Source organism: Trichosurus vulpecula, chromosome 6 (genome assembly GCF_011100635.1).
Source record: "Trichosurus vulpecula isolate mTriVul1 chromosome 6, mTriVul1.pri, whole genome shotgun sequence".
Lineage (NCBI taxonomy): Eukaryota > Metazoa > Chordata > Mammalia > Diprotodontia > Phalangeridae > Trichosurus > Trichosurus vulpecula.
This window is the reverse complement of record NC_050578.1, coordinates 194454559-194471141: the sequence shown is the minus strand read 5'-3', so window position 1 is coordinate 194471141 and position 16583 is coordinate 194454559. Positions and strand designations below refer to the sequence as shown.

Genomic DNA, 16583 nt, shown 5'->3' with positions numbered 1-16583 from the left:
CACATGGTTAATTCTATTTATTAAAGCCTCTGGACAGATTTTTTTTAGAAGTCAATCCACTTTGTCTCAAATAAATACAAGCATACCTCAGAGATATTGTGGGTTCAGTTCTAGATGACCACAATAAAGTGAATATCACAATAAAGCAAGTGACATGAATTTTTTGGTTTCCCAGTCCGTATAAAAGTTGTTTACGCTATGCTGTAGCACAAGACTGTCCAAAGTGGCACCCTAAGCTGCAGTGCAGATTTATGCACCCGCCTACAAGCATAGAAATTTCCACAAATGCTTTAGTAAATGAAGCAGACCTATCGCAGAGCTCTCACTAAAATGGCAAATCACAATATATTGTCTATTGTTTCAATAAAAACCTAAGGTTGGACAGCCCTGCATGGAGTCTATTAAGGGTGCAACAGTATTATGTATAAAAAAAGTACATACCTTGATTAAAAAATACTTTATTGGGGGAAGCTAGGTGCAATGGTGGATAGGACACCAACTCTGGAGTCAGAAAGACCTGAGTTCAAATCTGGCCTGAGACACTTGCCACTCATCTAGCTGTGTGACCCTGAGCAAGTCATTTAATGCCAATCACCTTGCAAACAAAAAACAAAAAAAAATACTTTATTACTAAATTCTACCCATTATACGAGCCTTCAGGAAGTCATAATCTTTATCGGGTGGAGGGTCTTGCCCCAATGTTGCTGACAGGTGGTGGTTCCTGAAGGTTGGGGTGGCAGTTGCAATTTATTAAAATAAGACAACAATGAAATTAGCCTTATGATTGACTCTTCCTTTCATTTAAATACAGGCCATTAACTCACCTAATTTCAACATTGCTGTGTCTCAGGGAATAGGGAGTCCTGAGGAGAGGGAGAGAGATGAGGGAATGGCTGGTAGGTGGAGCAGTCAGAACATACAACATTTATCTATTAAGTTCTCCATTTTATGTGAGCATCCATATGTGTGTGTGTGTGTGTGTGTGTGTGTGTGTGTGTGTGTGTGAGGCCCCAAAACCATTATAATAGTAACATCAAAAATCACCCATCACCATAATGAATATAGTGATAATGAAAAAAATTGAAATATTGTGAGAATTAACCAAAATATGACACAGAGACACTATATGCACACATGCTGTTGGAAAAATGGCGCCAATACACTTGCTTCATACAGGGTTGCCACAAATCTTCTATTTATAAAAAAAAAATACAGTATCTGCAAAGTTCAATAAAATGAGGCATGCCTATAAAAAGAAGCATAAACAGACCTCTACTTACACATTTAAGTATGACTACAATACTCTCATGGATCTGTAATCCCATCAAAGCTGGCATTTCATACTTGTGAGGCCACCTCATTCTTTTATCTCTCTACCTTCCATTGCTTTCTTATTTGTTGAGGTGAATAGAATATACTCAGTGGCAAAGATAAGGTCCAGTCAAATGAGATAATGTATGTAAAACCCTTGACTCATCTACTTTTTCCCACAGTGCCTGACCACAGAGTAAACACAATGATTATGAACTGACTGACATATTCAATAGAGTTCAGACAGAAGTGGTTCTTGGACAGATCAATAGTCTACTATTGTTCTATTGGAGTTAATGTTTGGTAGACTGTTACACAGGTGCATTTAACGGTTGCTTTTGGTGATTTCGTAAAAGGTTGGCATATAAACTCCTTGACAGGTTCACCAAAGTTATCTTTGGAGATGATATGTGCAGTCAGGATGATATCATCCAGGCTTGGTTTCCTTCCACTGGGTCTCTATGCTTGAAGAGCTTTTTATTCCACATAATTTGAAGTTTATGAATATTCAATATGTCATCATCTATTAAAAACATTCTTAAATATTAAAAAGTTGGTATTCTGCCCAGCAATTCAGATTTCAGTCTGTCTATCCATGCCTACACACCCTATATATTGCTCTTCCATGTTCTCCCATTAAGGTTGCCACGGGGAGTCTACGCAGCATGCCTGAGGATTTGTTAATGTTCTTTTAACACTGCAGAGATACCAGTGGTACATATGGGCTGTTATCCCTCTCTCTTGCTATGTGACTCACCAATCTTTTTTTCCAGTAATACATTTATTTGATGAATTCCTTTACACCACTTTGCTGGTACAATTCCTTATTTATAACATCCTCAAGCCTGCTCATGCCCACCTTTACCTCTCCCTTGTCCTTGGGGTGATTCTCAACTTCATTTCTTCCTTAAGTGCTATGAAGATTAATTAATCCTTGGCCTCGTGTCACCTGGAACTTTCATGACTTTTCTCTCCTAGCAAACTCCAGCAGCCATCCCGATCTTCAAGGCCTTTCAGTGGGACACTTGTGACTTCCCCATCAATGCAAAGTCCAGCCCATATTGTGGATAATGTGCTCAGTCAGGTAACAAAATCCAAATTCTCAAGTTCTTTTTTTCACATTTTCTTCCTGAATTAAATCAGAGAGGCAGCATATCTTACTTCATATTTTCTTTTGCCCCATGCTTTTGCCTGAGGCAAAACCTTTGGCTTGGTTGTTATGGATTTGTTTTGTTTTTCTAATTTGCTCTTATTTTTAAGGTTTTAGTTCGACCTTTTGTAGAAGTTTCTTTTCAAAGAACCGTTTGCCACACTACTACAGCTGAAGGTCCAAATCCTAGCTGGAATGAGGAACTTGAACTTCCATTTAGGTAAGGGAAAATCATGTATTTTTTTTCTTTCTCCACAGATGCATAAAATGTTTTGAGGGCCTTAGAGATCATCGAACCAATCCCCTCATTTTACAGAAGAGAAAACTGTGATCTAGAAAGACAAAACATTGCCCAAGAGTCAGACACGTAGCTAGTACCAAAGCAAAAATAAGAAACAAGGTCTCTTGATTGCCAATCTGTCAAAGAGCTTCAAGTCAATTGTGAAGAAAGAGGAAATGTGCGTGTTATGAAAAGTCTGAATCAATGGGTGCATATTCAGTACACTTTTTGGATGATGAAGTGCAAAACTGAATCATTCTCTTGTCCCTCTAGCCCAGTTCTTTTCTCCGCTTCCAAACTTTCCTATGCCAATTGAGTATACCACCATCCTCCCCGTCACTTTGCCATTATTCTTGTCTCTTCAGTCTCCCTCATTCCATCTATCCAGTCAGTTGCCAAGAATTGTAGCTCCTACCCCCACAATATCTCTCAAATCCATCCCCTTCTCTCTACTCACAGAGCCACCCCAGTAGTTCAGACCCTCATTAATTCTCACCTAAGCTGTTACAATAGCTTCCTGATTGACCTCCCTGCCTCAGGTTGCCAAAGGGGTTTTCCTGGAGTGCAAAACTGACCCCATCACTCCCTTAGTCAGCAAATTCCAATGACTCCCATCTGACTTTAGGATCAAATATAAGTGCCTCTATTTAGTGTTTAAGGCCCTTTGCCTTAACCTCAACCTACCTTCCCAACCTTATTACACGTTATTCCTCTTCACACACTTAATGCTCCAACCAAACTGTCTCCTTTACTGTTCATCAGAGATGATATCCCATCTCCTACCATCATGTCTTTGTACTGGCTGCTCCCATGCTTGGAAAGAATGCACTCCCACCTCCTCTCTGTCTCATAGGAACACATTTCCTTGAAAATTTGTCCAACTGGCACCTTCTGCATGAAGTCTTCCCTGATTCCACCTTGCTGCTACTGCCCTTTCCCCTCAAAAAAAATCACTTTATAGAATTTATTATCTGACAAGATAATAATTATAAAGCATCTACCACAATGCCCAGCACATAGTAAGCTCTATATAAATGTTAGCTATTATTATTAGTATTATTTATTTTGTATATACTTATTCATGTATTTGTTGGCTCTTCCAATAAAATATAAGCTCCTGGAGGGGGCAGAGATTGCTTCATATATGTCTTTATATCAGCAATGACTAGGACGTACTGGGCACTTAATGAATAATTGTGGATTAATTTGTTTTCTTGCACTAGAATATGACATAAAAATTGTCCAAGGAGTCATTGACATGTACCACTGCCAATTATACTTATTAATACACAACTAATTTATCATATGCTCAGAGCACAGTCCCATGGTACACAAAAATCAGTGGGCCCCAAATAACATTTTCGACAACCTTTTATAGGTTTAATTACAAGGCAGCATAGATACATTTGGAATTTTACAGAGGGTAGAATGGGAAGTTAAAGATTTACACATGAAAGAACACAGCAGAAAGGGATGATCTATATCAGGTTAAAACAGGAAACTAGCCAGTAAACACTGGAGCTTACAGCTCATACCTCAAGCTGAAATTTTCCAAACAGGAGAAACGAGTCAGATAGTACCAGGGATATAGGTGATATCTCAGATTAAGTAAATAGAGATAATAAAGTTGAGCCAGAAATTCTCTTACCACTAATCAGTTAACCGTCTGAGCTAAAGTTTGATGGCTCAATTAAGTTCTGCATGTTCTGGCTAGTGATATGACTAGCCATCTTAAGGGAATGGTAGTCCTAAAGCCAAGTAAGAAAAAAATTCCCTCCGCACAAATGAAAAAACCTGACTTCAAGACCTGGTTCCCACATATGAGTTGCACGATCATAGGTAGTTGACAACCTCTCAAAGCCTCAGATTCTCTATCTGTAAAGTGAACAAAATCATATTTGCACAGTCTGTTTTGCACAGTTTTGAAGAAAATGCTCTGTTTATAATTGCTAGAGTAAGGGAAGTTGAACAGAGACGTGATCTGATCAATTTGGTGAGTTTCCCCCAACAATCTGACAAGTTTACAGGGTATATACCTTTGTCTAGGATCAGGAAACTACTCACCCATGCTGAAGACAGTCACATCTATTGGTACCTTGGTAAGAGGACAGGGACTGGCATTTGATTAGGTTCCAGGAACTTGGGCTACCTCCCCCCAAGCTGACTGGCTGGCTGAAACTCAGTAGGATGAGATTTTTCAGAAGTGAGCTGATAAACCTACTCAACCTTTTCACTTCACCCCCCACCTTTAACCTCTTCTCTTTAGTCTTTCTTCCTCAGGGGAGTTCTCTGAGGATCAACACCCCCACCCCCATATACCTCCACACTCATTTATTTATTTTTACACTAACCTGGTTGTATTTTGCTTTGATAGAGCTCCTAATAGTGATTATAGCACAGCCAGTATGCAATCAGTGAAGGATGATATATTCATTAACATTTTTGATGAAGTACTCTACGATATCTTGGAGGTAAGCTCATGGTTTTGAGGTAGGCATCCATACTGTTGCTTATACCTTCTAGTAGTTGTAGATATACTGCTTACCCTGATCCTAACAATGGGTGAATTGGGTAAGTGGAGTGAGTTGCGTCAAAGTGAATTGGGTGAGTTATATCAAAAACTATGAACAAGTGGGGTCCATGGTGCTAACTCGACCTATTCTGAGTTGAATATCAGAGAGAAAAGGGTTGTCAAAGTTCTGGTCACTGCCCTTCCTGCCCATAAATTGCAGTCAAGGCATTCCTTTGCTGGCAAGGGTCCAAGATCAAGCCAAGCTCTAAGACTAGGGTCATTTTGCTGAAAGAGGCAGGGGTGGTAAACTGTGAATGACACAGAAGAAGTGTTAAACTAAGAACCATAACAGCATCCAAGAAGATTCTAATGAGTGGCAAGGTTAGGAGATCAAGCTAATTGTAGTTTGATAATGGGCAAGAAACAAGATATTAAGCTAGATAAAAAGTGATCTGAATTTGCCACAGTGTGTGTGTGTGTGTGTGTGTGTGTGTGTGTGTGTGTGTGTGTGTTTAATGCCAAGTCATGTTAAGGATGCCCTTCGGTTTTTTTCTTAATTCCTCTACATTGGAATATCCCTACCAATACCAGCCTCATTTTTTTTTCCATGACTCAAAAGGCAAAATCAAGCCAGTTTTCTAAGTTCTTTTTGGAAAGTGTTCAACCTGGTGTTTCCATTACTTCTAGACTCTCTACACAGTGGCATGTTAATGAATTACCTAGGAGCTGGCAAAAAACACACATGAACTCTATAAATATTTATTCTGAAAGAATGGGCTATCCAGATAATTTTTATTAGCTCTTTCAATAATTATTTGATTCTTCAGTAGGATAGGCCAGTCTGATAAAAATGAAATGTTTGCATGGCTAAGAGCTAAGAAGCAAACCCTTGTAGTTTCATTGTTTAAAAATCTTTTTTTAAAATGCCTAAGCTTATTTACTGCCTTAGTAAATAGAATCTAATGCATACAACCGAATCTCTCTTTGATGATAAAAGATCTTTCAAGGTTTTAAGACCATAGAATACTACCAAATTCCCTCAATTCTGCTTATAAAATATCTCCTAAAGCCACCACCTCCTCACTATTCCTATTGCCGCCACCCAAGTAGAGGCCTTCACTGCCATCTAACTGAACTGAACTACTGCAATAACCACACACACAGAGATTCAGAACTGGAAAGGAGCCTACAGGTCATCTGGGCCAGTGGTGTCAAATTCAAATAAAGACAGGACCCACTAAACTGTACATAAGAATCCCAGGGCCACATATTGACTTAGAAAACTACATATTAACATTAACTATGTTCTATGATACTTTTGATTATTTTGTTAAATATTTCCCAATGGCATTTTAATCCGGTTCAGGCTGCAGACAAGTGGTGAAGGCCTCTGATCAAGTCCATGTTCAGTCATTTTCGGTCATGTCTACCTCTTCATGATGCCATTTGGGGTTTTCTTGGCAAAGATACTGGAGTGGTTTGCCACTTCCTTCTCCAGCTCATTTTACAGATGAGGAAACTGAGGCAAACAGGGTTAAGTGACTTGCCCAGGATCACACAGCTAGTAAGTGTCTCAAGTTGGATTTGAACTCACATCCTCAGGACTCCAGGGCCGGCACTGTAACCACTGGACCACCTAGATCCAATTCAATTCTCCCATTTTACAGAGGAGGAAACTGAAGCCCAGAGAGATTTAAATGTAGAGACAGGATTTGAACTAAGATCCTCTGGTTTCAAATCCAGTTTTCTTTCTACTGTGCCATCTTGATTTTCCATTTTCCATGCTCTCTCACCTCTAAACCTACTAGTATAACTGCTTCAGAAGAGGATTTCTTTCCCAGACAGAAATTCTGAGGATCTTAGGTATGAGTCAACATTTGAAACTGTCTAAGTCTCACTAGGACAAAACCTGTCTCTTCTTATTCCTTTTATCCTCCAAAGCACCTAGTATAACATAGAAGCCACTCCAACACCTATCGAATAATCAAATTTATCACTGGTTATTAATTTACTTTTACCGATTTTTATACTTTCTCTAGGATGATCGTGAAAGAGGAAGCGGCATCCACACCCGAATTGAGAGACATTGGCTGGGATCCGTTCGAATTCCATTTAGTACTTTATATTTTCAAGGCAGGGTAAGCATTTAAAATTTAGTGCTGAAAAGTTCTCACTACAAAATCACAACAAATGTGTCAACAGAGTCTTTTCTAATTGGGTCACCGACAGTAATACGGAATGTATGTGGGCAGTTCTAAAATTCACTAGAGTGAATTGGTCCATCAACTGCTTTTTAAAGGAGAGCACTCTACAGATAATTGTTCTAGGCACTAAGATAATATATGAATAAACACTAAAAATCCCAAATTATAATGCAAATAGAAGGTGGTGTTATTATAGTCATCACTCGGTGCTCATTTTTGTCACATGTATGACTTACAAAATACACATTTTCCTTATATCCCCAGCGCATAACACATAGTAGGTACTTAATAAATGTTTATTGACTAACTTATATTTAAGGAATTGACTACTGAAACAAGTTGTCTTTCTCTTCTCTTATCTCTTCTTCCCTCTATTTTTTTCCCCTTAAAATTAAATACTGGCAGGGATAAGAAAGTGCACTGGATTTAAAAACTGGCCAGAAGAGTAAAAGTGAATGAATATGCAAGTTCTTTGAAGAATTACATTTAACAGAAAATTCTGATATTCATTCAACAATACTTAAGAGAAAATGACAATATCCATTCAATAATATTTACTGCTTACTGTGAACAGATACTGCTAAATTATATTTCACTGCCCCCAAAGACCTTGTTGTGTAAAAGAGACATGCAGGCATTAGAGAGGTATAAAAGGAAATGCTTCCTCTTAATGGAAGGTCATTACTGGCATGGGAAAAGAGAAGGAGGTAGCATTGGGTTTTGCTTTAAAGGATAGGTAGGAATTTAACAGGTATAAAGGGGAAAAGCAGGAAAGAACAAAATATGTCTGGGAGCAATGACAATCAAAAATCAATTTCCATCAATATTCACAAGAATATTCACAACAATCACCAAAAAAAATTGATAGAGACACATCCAGTGGGAAATACACACTTCAGCAGAGTTGGAGGATTTACTTAAGAGGATTTGTTGGGTTAAATCTTTAGTTGCTTTAGTATTTCTCTCCTGAAATAGCTTTAATCCATTTAGTGCCCTTGATAGCCTGAGGCTAGATCCATGGCAACAGGCCTGAATTTTAGGGTTGTAGCTAATCTTTACCAGCCAACAAAGGAGCTGGCGGTTTAACCCAATAAAGGGACTTGCCTTGAAGCAACATTACCAAAGGGGACTGGATAGAGAACAACTTTTGTGGTGTTGGTCAGATATGTTGTAGAGGAAATTCATACCTCAGGCAGGGCGCTAGGCTAGAAATGACCTTTAAAATTCCTTCCAACTCTGATTCTATGAAAAACTAGCTGTGTGATCTGGGACAATTCATTTCTCCCCACTCTGGGCCCCAGACTAAATCATCTTTGAGGTCTAAAATTTTGTTATTCCATGGCTTAGAACTCAAACTTCAAATCTGGTTACGTGCAGTGTCAAGATGAACGTTTATCCATCTCAGTCAAGACAATCATTCTCATTAGGCAGAACTGACAATGGGTAGCTCTTAATGCAATGAAGTGCTTATCTAGGTGAGCACTAAACTCCCCAAGAGATAATTTCTTCACTTGGGTTCTTTTTGCATGGATGTACAAATGATTTCTAAAATTATTCATTGATAGGTACTGCTGCCAATCTTACTTATCAACAAATGAAGACATTTAATAACCAGTTTATCATATTCTCTGAGCACAGTCCCATGGAACACAAAAACCAATGGGCCATGAGTAGCATTTCCAAAAATCTTCTGTAGTCTTTACTTATTATCAACACGAGAGATACAGTTGGAAATTTACAGAGGGCAAAGGGGAAGGTAAAGAGTTATACCTCAAAGAATCAATAGTAGGAAGGGAAGGTCTACATCAGGTAAAATAATCACTGAATCAGCAAATACTAAGGATTTTTAGCTGGCATTTGCAGACAGAGCAAGAACTAACCAGATAGCAACAGATCTAAAGTTAGATATCTCAGACAAAATGACAGCTATACTAAAATTCTCTTATGACACCTTCCTTTTACAAATTAAAAATCCCATGCCTCTTAACATGTTTTTGCTCTAAGTTTTGGAGCAAAATACCTTTAGAACCCAGGAAAAATATATCTTCGAGGAGAGAAGAGTTCAATTTAACTTAAAGGGCAATTGTCACTTTCTAAAAGTTCATTTTATCCCATTAGCCTTTCAGATATGGAAGTCAATCAATAAGGATAAATATTTAAATTGCGTACTTTTCACTTTTGTGAATTTCAGCTCCCAGAACAAACACACTTGTTTTTGTTGGTACTATCTGAAGTATTGTTCATAGAAGCTACTATCATAGAAGACCCTAGGCAAATCCATAGACTCATCATTCTAGATTAGTAAGGGCCTATGATGCTATTGGGTCCAGTACTCTCAGTTTAAAGATTAGAAAATTGAGGACCAGGGAGACTCCAGCAACTTACATAAGTTCACTTAGGCAGAAATATCAGTGGGGGAATCAGAACCCAGATCCACTGACTTCCAGAGCTGGAAAGGAAAGTAGATCTCATTGAAGGCATCTTACAGATGAGAAAACAAGACAGAGAAGGACAAAGGGCTTGCCCATTGTCACACTGCTGAAATACTAACATTACTGAAACTTTATGGTGCCTCAGGAAACAGATTTTATGAGATATCTTGTGTTTGTTGATTGTTACTTTTGCACTCTCCATGAGATTTATTGAATTTTATTTTTTCTCACAGATTGATGGTACCTTTAAAATAGATATTCCCCCGGTTCTCCTGGGCTACAGTAAAGAGAGAAACATAATTAACGAAAGGGGCTTTGATTCTGTCAGAAGTCTGAGTGAAGGCACCTACATCACACTCTTTATGACTATTGAACCTCACCTTGTGCCTGGGGAGTCAGTTCGAGAAAAGGTAAATGCTTTCCAACTTTGTAAACCCAATCAGTGATTTTGGTCAATCGTTTAAAAATTCTATCCCCTCTGTATGCAAACAGATTGTGTTATTTTATGCATATGAGGCTCTCTAACAGAAATGTTTATTTGGGCATATTTTTTCCTGGCTTGGACCTAATGACTTTATACTTTTAGTGTTGAACTGAATTGCAAAAATAGATCAAAAAGGAAATGGGTTGTGAAATACATTTCTTTCTCTAAACCAATATGTTTGATTATGTCAGTAACCTATGCTAAGACCAGATGTCCTTAAGAGGTCACTCCCAGTGCCTTCAGGCAGGAACAGCCAAATAAAGTGGGAGTTTAGGTTTTCTTTTCTTTTTTTTACTTGTTTGTTCATTTTTAGAGACTCCAAAAAAGGCGATTTCATTGGCTTCATTGGTAGCTGTTCCTGAATTTAACAATCTCCACTGTGAGGAATCTCCTCCCTGATGTTTCAGTTTAAGATTGTTTCTTTTTGTCTTGCCTTCAACCACTTATCATTGCCTTTCTTTGAACATACTCCAGCTCAAACATATTCTTACATACACTTACATACACTGCTGGTTTGTTTGTACTTTACTGGATGTATTCAGATTCACATGGAAATGTAATCTTACAATTCTTTTCTTTCTAAGTCTGAATTCATAAAATGACATAAAAGAAATTTTAATTTTATCCCTATTTACCAAATTTTAAGAAAATTTATATAGTAGATACGATTTTCATTAAAGAAAAGTATTGTTCACTAGGAAGCATTTGGGGTCATATCTATTTCAAAATATTCTTAAAAGAGAAAATATGTGTATATATTTTATATATCTTTCTACATATGTAAACCAGAAATAATAATATCCAAGACAAGGAAGTAAGTATAACCCCATAAACATTTGTCCTAAGGAAAAGGATGATATTTTTTCTATATTTATTTAAACAATTCAAGGACTTGTGATTTTATCAGTGTGGGATCCTCCTCTACTGACATAGGTCACAACCTCCTCATGACTCAGGAGACAGTCCTTTCAATCAATCAATGATCATTTATTCATCTCCTGCTATATGCCAGGAACTGTGCAAAACACTGAAGATGCAAAGAGAGACAAAATACACAGTCCCTATCCTCAAGGAATTCACATTTTAATGGTGGAGAAAACAAGTAAACAATTATTTATATACAAGATACATACAGGGTAAATTAGAGTTGATCTCGGAGGGAAGGCACTAGCTGTAGGGGCTGAGGTAGAGGGAGAGCAAGTGAGAAAAGCCTCTTGAATATAGTGGTGTTTGATCCAATTCTTGAAGGAAGCCAAGAGGGAACCTCCTCCAAGAGGAGAGCAGGCATCCCAGGCATAGAGAAAAGCCAGTGAAAAGTAGGGAAATGGGGCACTGTGTCCAAGGATGAACAAGGAGGCCAGTGTGGCTATATCCTAGAGTATGTGGAGGGAACTGACTTGAAAAATAGAAAGGGACTAGGTTGTAAAGGTCTTTTTAAATGGCAGAGGATTTTATAGTTGATCCCTTAAGTAATAAGCCACAGGAATTTATTTAGTAGGAGCTGAAATACCAAAAGAATTCATCACCTGTTGGCCAGTTTTCTCATGATAAGCCCCTCCAACTTACTAGACATTTGGTCTGTTGCAGGGTCTGTACCCAAAGTCTTTCCAGCCTAGTAGGAACTGCCTGGGCTGGTATTTCACTGGCCATTAAGAATCCTGGATCAGAGGCAGTTAGGTGACTCAGTGAGTAGAGCACCAGCCCTGGAGTCAGGAGAACCTGAGTTCAAATCCAGCCTCAGACACTTGACACATGTACTTAGCTGTATGACCTTGGGCAAGTCACTTAACCCCAATTGCCCTGCCCCCCCCCCCAAAAAAAAGAATCCTGGATCACTTCCATGTCACAATGAAACGTCTGAGCAGGACTTTCTAGAGGCTTTTCCCCATATATGCTTTAGCTCAGTGGTGTCAAACTCAGATAGAAATAGAACCCTGAAGTAGCATACTGACATAGAAAACCACAAATTAATATTATCTATATTGTATTCTTTTATTTTGTTAATTTCCCAATTATATTTAAATCTAGTTCAGCCAGTCTAAAAGTTTGACATCTTTGCTTTAGAATGATTGATAGATGATAGAGCTAGAACAAGAGAAAAAGAGAGGAATGATGTAGATAGATCATACAGATATGTATATGAAGGCAGACTCACAGATAGATATACAGGCAGAGAATTTATTAACTGTTTATTATGAGCCAAAAACAATGAGGCACTGGGGATACAAGTATAAACAAACAAGACAGCCCCTACTCTCAAGGAGCTTATATTCTAATGGGAGAAGACAACCATAATGGGAAGTTGGAAAGCTTGGAGGGTGGTGGGTGGAGAGAGTGCAGGAGAATACCCACATTGGGACAAGGCTGCTGGTCAGAAGGCAGAAAAGTCTAGTAAGACATGGAGCTGGAGGTAAAGTAGTGTTTGGGGTTTTTTTTTAAATGTGTTAAGTCTTCACATGGGTTTGCCAAGGCATGTGAATAAGGCTGAAAGAATTAATACATTTTAAGATTCCTTCCATCCTTAGTGGCACATACTTCACAGACACTGACATCATTTTTCATTAATTTTAATTGTGCTCTAGTGTCCTTTAAGCCTCTCTCCTTTTTTTTTGAAAACACAATTTTGTACATTCTTTCCTTCCTTTGTAAAAATGTTGTTTTTTCCAATCTGCTCCCTTTTTTGGTGCCTCACTGCCCCAGTGTGGTCACAGCAAGCATGACCCTTGTGCACATGGACTGAGCTACACACTAAAACCTCACCAAGATGCTCACAGGCCTTCTGATGAGAGCCACGCCCAATACGGCTATCATTTCTAGTATAAGAGGTGGAGAGAGCAGGAACTGTTTGTTCTTAAATGATTTATTCAGGAAAGAGGATCTCTGGCCATAAAGCAGGCACTGAAATGGGGCATGATATAGGATTTGGATGCATTTTTGCATTTTGCAAACTTTCAGAAATGATGAATGGAGTATTAGTCTTCATATTCACTCTAGAAACCAAGCAGATTTTTCTGTGCCATTTTTCAAGTGTTTCTTAATGGAAAATTTTTAAACAAAAATAGGTGTAGAAACTGAATGCCTTTCTCCATTGTAGCAGCTCTTTCATTGTATTGTTTTGGTAAAAGAAACTGAATATTTCCATTTTTTAACTTTATATTTATGTTATTACACTGTTTTGCCTGTTATTTTTTTTTCTCTTTCTTGCTTCTGATAGATGACTGACATGCTAAAGAAGGTAAAAAATATTTTACTTTATAACAAACCAGTCAGTAGTTACTTACTGGTCTCGAAGTAGCAGCTTTCTCTTCTCCTCTCCCCTTCAAAGCTTTAAGTCCTAGTGTGTATGCCTAGTCTCTTCAGACTTCACAGGATATAAAGTCCCCAAATCTCAGAGACAACCGAGTCTAACTCCCTACCTGAAAGAGATTCTCCTACATACACAAGGGTTTATCCAGCCTTTGCCTGAAGGTCTCCAATGAGAGGAAAGCCACCACCTCTCAAGGCAGACCATTCCATTGTGGGCTAGCTCTGATAGGTAGAAAGGTTTGTTGGCTGTTTTGTTTTGTTTTTTTTTTTTCTGACATCAAACCTAAATTTGTCTCCTTTGCAACTTTCACTCATTGCTTCTGGTTTTTTCCCTCTCATACCCAAAGGAATGATTTAAATTAAATTGTCAAGTTGTCCTCTACGTGACATTTCTTTTGAGACAACTACTGTTTCCCCCGAGGCTTTTCTTCTCCAGGCTAAACATCCCCAGGAATGGACTGTGATGACATGGGCTCAAAGCCATTCACCAACCTAGGCGCCCTCCACAATTTAATGTCCTTAAATGATAGTGTCCAGAACTGAAGGCAATATTCCAAATCTCTATATCCAGATTCCTAGATAGGACAAAGTAAAGTAAGATTATCATCTTCCTGGTCCTAAATACTAGCCTCTTTTCATGTAGCCTAAGGTCACTAGTTTTCTCTCTTCCACATCATTCTACCGACTCAGTTAAAATGTAATCTTGTAAATTTCTAAATCTATTCAGATGACCTATCTAACCATGCTGTCCCTATCATGTATTCATGAAGTTGATTTTTAACCCTAATGTAAGTCTTTACATTTGTCCCTTTATGGTTCATCTTATTCTAATTGATCAATGTTTTAGCCTGTCTTTATGGCTCCTGACTCTCTCATATAGCTGTTAGCAGGCCCTCCTACCTTTGTATCATCTGCACATTTGATAAGGATGCTACCTATCTCTTTATACAAGTAACTGAGGAAAATGCTAAGGAGAACAAAGCCAATCACAAATACCAGTCACATTCGACTGAGACTCCCTTCCAAACTGTCATCAAACAATTGACGACAATTTTCAGGTCCAGCCACTCAACTAGTTCTGAATCTATCTACGTTGTCGTCTGTTTTACGTATACCTATCTAGTCTACAATAAAGTTGTCAAACACATAGCCTACAGGGCACAAACAGTCACAAAACTCCCAAGCCTGAACCAGACCAAAATGTAATTGAGAAATGTTTAACAAAATAAATAAAAACACATTATAATATATACATAATAAAAACAGATAATGTTAATTTGTAGTTTCCTAAGTCAATATGCAGCCAACAGTGATTCTTTTATATTTGAATAAGACACACTGATCTATATGACTATTGAGAGATTTTATCAAATGTTACAGTAAAATCTAGGCAAACTCTTTTCATCACATTGCTCTGAGCAACCACTGTCAAAAGAAGAAATTAAGTTAGTCTGGAATTTTTTATCTTAATGAAGCCATTCTGGCTCTTTATTATTCTCACTTCCTGTTCTAAATGTTCACTAACCATGCCCCTAATAAAAGGTTCTAGAATTTTGCCAGTAATTTAAGTCAAGTTTACTGTAAAATTAGAATAAAATTTGCTTCCGGTGTGAAAGCAACAGTCTTTCAAAGATCACTGACAGTGGAACAGCAATCAAATGCACCAAGTACTCTGTATACCCTGGGATGTCATTCATTTGTGCCAGTCAATCTTAACAGGCAACTAGGTGGCACAGGGGATACAGTGCTGGACTTGGAGGCAAACTCATCTCACTGAGTTCATCCAGCCTCACTTACTAGCTGTGTAACCCTGGGGATGTCACTTACTCCTGTTTGCCTAGGTTTCCTCATTTGTAAAATGAGCTGGAGAAGGAAATGGCAAACCACTCCAGTATCTCTGCCAAGAAAACCCTAAATGTGGTCACAGAGTCAGACACAAATGAAAATGACTGATCAACAAAAATTTGAACTTATCAATGGAAACTAGGTGTTCTCCTGCCATCTCTCAACCTATCATGAGTGTCATTTCCCTATTAAACATTTTTGTTTTGTCCTTTCTGGTCCAAATATCCCTCTTCTGAGATTCTTCCTCTCTCTCTAATCCTTCTTCTCATCACCAATTCTTCTACCTTGCCTGCTTCTATCATACATCTAAGGCATGACCCAGAACCTCCCAAAATTTATCCAACCAGATAACAACTACCCAATTCTGTTGATACTCATGGCAAAACTGATTCTGCTAGAAAGTATCTAGAAAGCACTGCTAAAGATTATGAAGTATTTATGGGTAGCCAGGTGGCTCAAAGGATACAGCAATGACCCTGGAGTCAGGAAGATTCACCTTTGTGAGTTAAAGTCTGGCCTCAGATACTTGCTAGCTGTGTGACCCTGGGCAAGTCATTTACCCCTGTTTGCCTCAGTTTCCTCATCTATAAAATGAGCTAGAAAAAAATGGCAAACCACTCTAGTATGTTCCAAGAAAACCCCAAATGGGGTCACGAAGAGTCAGACACAACTGAAAAACAGCTGAACAACATGAAGTCTTGATCAAGAAACGTAAGATTTGTGGAGCAGAGGTGATGATGTCATCTGCTGACTGATGACAAAGGCTTTAGCAGAGAAAGGCAGATTTGGAAAGTGAACCACAAGCTAAAAAGATGGTGGGAAAGCACAGAATTTGTTGGTATCATTTCAGTGAGTCGTGGCTTTAATACCAATCCTTCAGCAGGGAGTGGGCAGCCAGGACTTGTCTCTTCTTCCTGTAACCCTCAGTAGATGCTCTCTTACCTCGGGGATCCACATCATCACACCTGAACAAAAAGCAGCTCCTTACTCCTCAGAAGACTCTGTTCTCTCCTGTTCAGTAAGAACTTTCTATTACTTAGCTTCGAGTGTCCAGTGGCC

General features: G+C 38.4%; 1 protein-coding gene across 1 annotated transcript in view; it reads left to right on the top strand.

Annotated features, from left to right (window-relative positions):
* Positions 1-16583, top strand: part of CC2D2A (coiled-coil and C2 domain containing 2A) — a 124410-nt gene that overhangs the window by 87063 nt on the left and 20764 nt on the right. Inside the window, exons 22-26 of the mRNA XM_036765643.1 lie at positions 2290-2395; positions 2572-2681; positions 5116-5212; positions 7293-7391; positions 10123-10299. Coding sequence (XP_036621538.1) covers positions 2290-2395; positions 2572-2681; positions 5116-5212; positions 7293-7391; positions 10123-10299 — 589 coding nt within the window. The remainder of the gene's footprint in view (positions 1-2289; positions 2396-2571; positions 2682-5115; positions 5213-7292; positions 7392-10122; positions 10300-16583) is intronic.